We start from the raw sequence: 4,151 nt of genomic DNA on the forward strand, positions 1-4,151 counted from the left end.
AGACAGCAGGATTTAAGCAAAAATCAGATGGCATTGAATTTGGCACAGGAGAAAGGCAGCTACCAAATCCTTCCGAGAAACGAGAAGAGGGAAAACAAGTTTTGTCATATAAAACCTATGATTTTGCTCACAGTGGAAACAATCTTGTCTTCATTTTATAAGTAACTTCTTTATGAAACTATAAATACAGTGAAATGAAGACCACTTCCTTTCACAGCATAACTGGAAACCGAGTATTACTGAGCACTTATAACAATCAGCAGTGAACAAGAATTTATCTTCCAGAAAGTCACAGCTACACAGTTATCTTCAGTATAAAGATCAGAGAATCAGGAACAGAGAAGATCTGGAAACCCTTTAAAAAAAAAAGTGAAACCCTAACCCAGATGAATCAATACAGTTCAAACAATTTAAAGCTGTACCCTCTATTGTGCTGCTTTCTCCAGCCTGGACTCCTGCTTCCTGAATGGTCTCCTCCTTTGCTGTAGCACCCATCACCAACACTGTGCTTTCAGAAGTCTCTTCTTCTAGTCTAGGAGCAGTTACTTTTGCTTCTGACTCCTGTGCCTCCTTCACCTTTTCTTCTTCTCCTCTGGATACCAGATTTTGCTTTATGTCTTCCTGAGTCACTGATGAAGCTTTCAGCTGAATAGCTGCTACTTGGGTTCCAATGGACTTGTCCTCGAAATAATCAGATTTATGAGTGACATTTGTCAGGTCTTGGCTTTCAACCAGGAGTGGTTTTAAGACCAGCTTCTGCCCATCCGCTTCTTTTGGAGCTGATTTTACTTTGGGGTCTCTTGCTTTGGATTTTGATGTTTCATGGCTGACTGATGTTTTAGAAAATGCAACCTGCTTGACAGGAGTTTCTGTTTTTTGTAGCTGCTTCTTAGCCACATATTCTTTGTGAGATTTCTGGGACAAGTTTTCTTTTGCTAGCATTGATGCCTTTACCGCTATGTTCTCAGAAAACACAGAATCTCGTCTAGGAAACTCAACTTTGGTTTTGATGGCAACTTTTGCATCATCACTATCATTTTCTTCCTCAGAATCTGAGCTAGAATCTGAATCTGAGCTGGATGAAGATGAAGTTTCTTCCTCAACTATCTCCTTCCTCAAGCCTCCTTCTGTTGCAGGTTGAGTGAGGTTTTCCTCCCCAAGGGAAGAAACAACTAACCGCTGAGGAAATTCAACCACAGTTTTTCTTGACATGAACTTCCTCATATCTTCAGCAGAAGGTTTTGAAGCTTCCTCGAGGTTAGTACTAGATATGCTCTCACCTTTGTTTGCAGATGCTAGGAGAGAGCTAGAAGACAACATTTTAGGAAATTCAACTGGTGCCTTGATGGGTAGCAGCCTGGTGCTTCCCTGTGGTGCCACTAGATCTAGGAAACGGCATAAAGAGGATTATCACCATTATATCTGACACTCGTGTTAGTTAGTGATCTTAGTCATACAATTTTAACTTTATGAGATAATCTGTTACAAAAAGCAAACTGAAAGAAGTTGTTATACTAAATAAAGGCATTATAAAGCTGTAAGTTTTAAGACATTTGAAGTTTAAAACCCCCACAGTTCTAGTTAGCACTTAACAGTTTTTGCTGCTGCGCTTTTCTCCTCACTTTGCCAGACTCCTCACAAGAGCTGTTCTTCTGTGCTTTTATTCTGCATCATTGAAAATGGTTTACAGACACCTTCCTATCTCAGATGAACATTAAGACAGCTTGTTAGCTGAGCTCTTCAGCTTTAGCCGAGACTGCTACAGAGATAATATTTGTCTACGAAGAAGCCAGCAAAGCAAGACTGGGTAAACAGAGCAATAGCCAGCCTCTTGCAGTAGTTATCTTTAATGCAGTAGAGAGGGGTGGCTCCCAAGAAACAAACTAGCAGAATAAGAGAGATGTGAGGACATACATTAAAGTATTATTTCTTCATGTGTCCATGTGATCTACCAACTGAATTGTTTCTAACACACTTTATTTCCAAAAGACCTTATCTCCTCCTGTCTTAGTGCTATCTCCACTCCTATTTTTGATTTGAGACCTCTTTGTAAAAAAATGTCTTGGAAGATCTCCTAATGCTTCATGTTAGCCAGCCTTCATTTCTCCCTTGTTGATACTTTCATTAAGCTGAGTTCTCCAGACAAGGAAGTAACATTTGAAGAGAAAGCAGCAACTTTCAGGCTCTTTCAGAGTACCAATATCCCTTAGATGCTTATGCCAGTGATATCCTCAGGATGATGATCAACAGCAAATAGTGTTGTGATTACAGAAAATGGGAGGACAAAGAGGACTGAGAGCACATTAAGAAGATACACCACTGCTGAAATTTGCTATAGCAAAGCCATAAAAGTTCCAACCAGCAGTGTAACTCACAGATTTCCAGTCTATTGTGCAGATTTATCTGCACAGTTTGGAAACCCAGATCTACCTTACAACACCTAACTAAATTCAATTTTCCTCCTCACTAGTATTTCACAGCAATATCTTATCCAAGGAGGTAATACAACTAGTTTGGAATAGAAGCAAGTCTTTAGCTATGTCCAAATGAAAACATTACAGAAGACTAAGACATGTGAAATTAAAAGCAAAGTGTTTGAGGAAGAAATACAGAGTTCTTAACATAAGCACAAATGAAAAAGATGCCAGTATGCTATACATGTAATACTTGTGAACAATTTCAGGCACTTTTCTCTGCCAGATGGAAGGTGCAGGGTGAAGATGGAGGGCAGGGGGAAGTAAGGAGCCACCTTTGAAAGAAGCCTTATTCCCTTGTGCAGACTGACACAGCCAAACAGCAGCCTGTAGAAACTATGTGAGTAAACATCACTCAGGATTCAAGAGTTCTTCAAAGAAGTGTACAGGAAGGTCAAACTAACATGAGAATGCCCAAAGGGATGACAAACAAGTGAAAGCTGAGCAAAAGCTGAACAAGTGTTAACATTCAGGCATCCTAAGAAACAAAGAAGGCAGGTAACATCCAACTTGACCATTAATGGTAGGTATTACTGGAAAAATACTTTAAACAGTAGTATTTCGGTAAGTGAAAAAGATGCATTAGACTTCATAATTAAAAGCTGAAATGTAACTGGTACAGACACTTTAATTTGGGTACTTCAAGCATTGTACCACCTGATCTGTCTTTGCATCACTTTGACAAAAGAACAATACATTCAAATTAGTAACATGAATATTATGCCCAGATGCATTCTTACTGATGCTTGTAACATCGGCATCATTATCAGAACAGGTTCACACTAAGAAAGATGGCATGCAGAAATTACAGGTACAATCACACACTTCGTGTGTAGCCATGACCATTTTATCAAAACAAAGAAAACTCGCACACCCTGTTTCAGCTAGGATCTGAAAAAGACAGCTGCATCCTATACAGCTTAACTAACCTTATCCATTTGCAAGGGAAACAGCTGGCTGAAAAACGTGGCCTAGGAGGCCTCCTGACACATTCTGAAATTGGAGCTGCAGGACAAAAAAAATCTAGAAACTGATGCTAAAGTACATCTCAAATATACTTAAGATAATGCAAAAAAAAAATAATAAAAAGCAATTTGTTGTTCAATCAAGCTTATATCAATCTAGGCTTTCTTAATGAAACAACCAAGCTTTTATTTGCATTGACATTCAAGAAGCTAATATTAGAAGCCAGAAATCTGCATTCAACTACTCTTTCAGTGATCTTTTCAACAGCTGTCAATGAGTCTGCTTACTCCTAATGTTCCACGGAGCTTTGCTGTTCAAGCACCTGGATCTCTAACATGGAATGGGAATCCTACTCACTCCTACTCACAGTGAACCTCTATTTACAAACACCATTTTGCACAATTATGCCTCTTTGAAATTTGTATTCATGTTTTAGCTTTGGTCAGGGATAGAAGGGTTCAAATACTTGGAAATGTCGAATGCACTACAGCATTCAAACTCAGGTCCGTGTACTGCCTTGCTTGCATCCTATAAGCAAGAAGCATCGTAACTAAATTTAACACAACAGGGCTGTGCCATTTTCTGCGGCTTCTTGACACTCTTGCCTACAGCAGGTGTTACAAAGTGTTTTTCTCTTTCTGCAAAACAGGATGCTTTTTGACCCTGGTTATCCTAATGTTTCAGAAGAGAAGGGGGAACATCTGAAGTTCA

General features: G+C 39.2%; 1 protein-coding gene across 1 annotated transcript in view; it reads right to left on the bottom strand.

Annotated features, from left to right (window-relative positions):
* The window catches only part of NDUFV3 (NADH dehydrogenase (ubiquinone) flavoprotein 3, 10kDa), a gene marked incomplete at its 5' end in the record, with an annotated part of 5,774 nt that extends 4,389 nt beyond the window's left edge, over positions 1 to 1,385 (bottom strand). Inside the window, one exon of the mRNA XM_010019411.1 lies at positions 423 to 1,385. Within this exon, the coding sequence (XP_010017713.1) occupies positions 423 to 1,385 (963 nt within the window). The remainder of the gene's footprint in view (positions 1 to 422) is intronic.
* Between the last annotated feature and the right edge of the window lie 2,766 nt (positions 1,386 to 4,151).

This window comes from Nestor notabilis, unplaced genomic scaffold (assembly GCF_000696875.1).
Source record: "Nestor notabilis isolate BGI_N333 unplaced genomic scaffold, ASM69687v1 scaffold6018, whole genome shotgun sequence".
NCBI classification, from domain to species: domain Eukaryota; kingdom Metazoa; phylum Chordata; class Aves; order Psittaciformes; family Psittacidae; genus Nestor; species Nestor notabilis.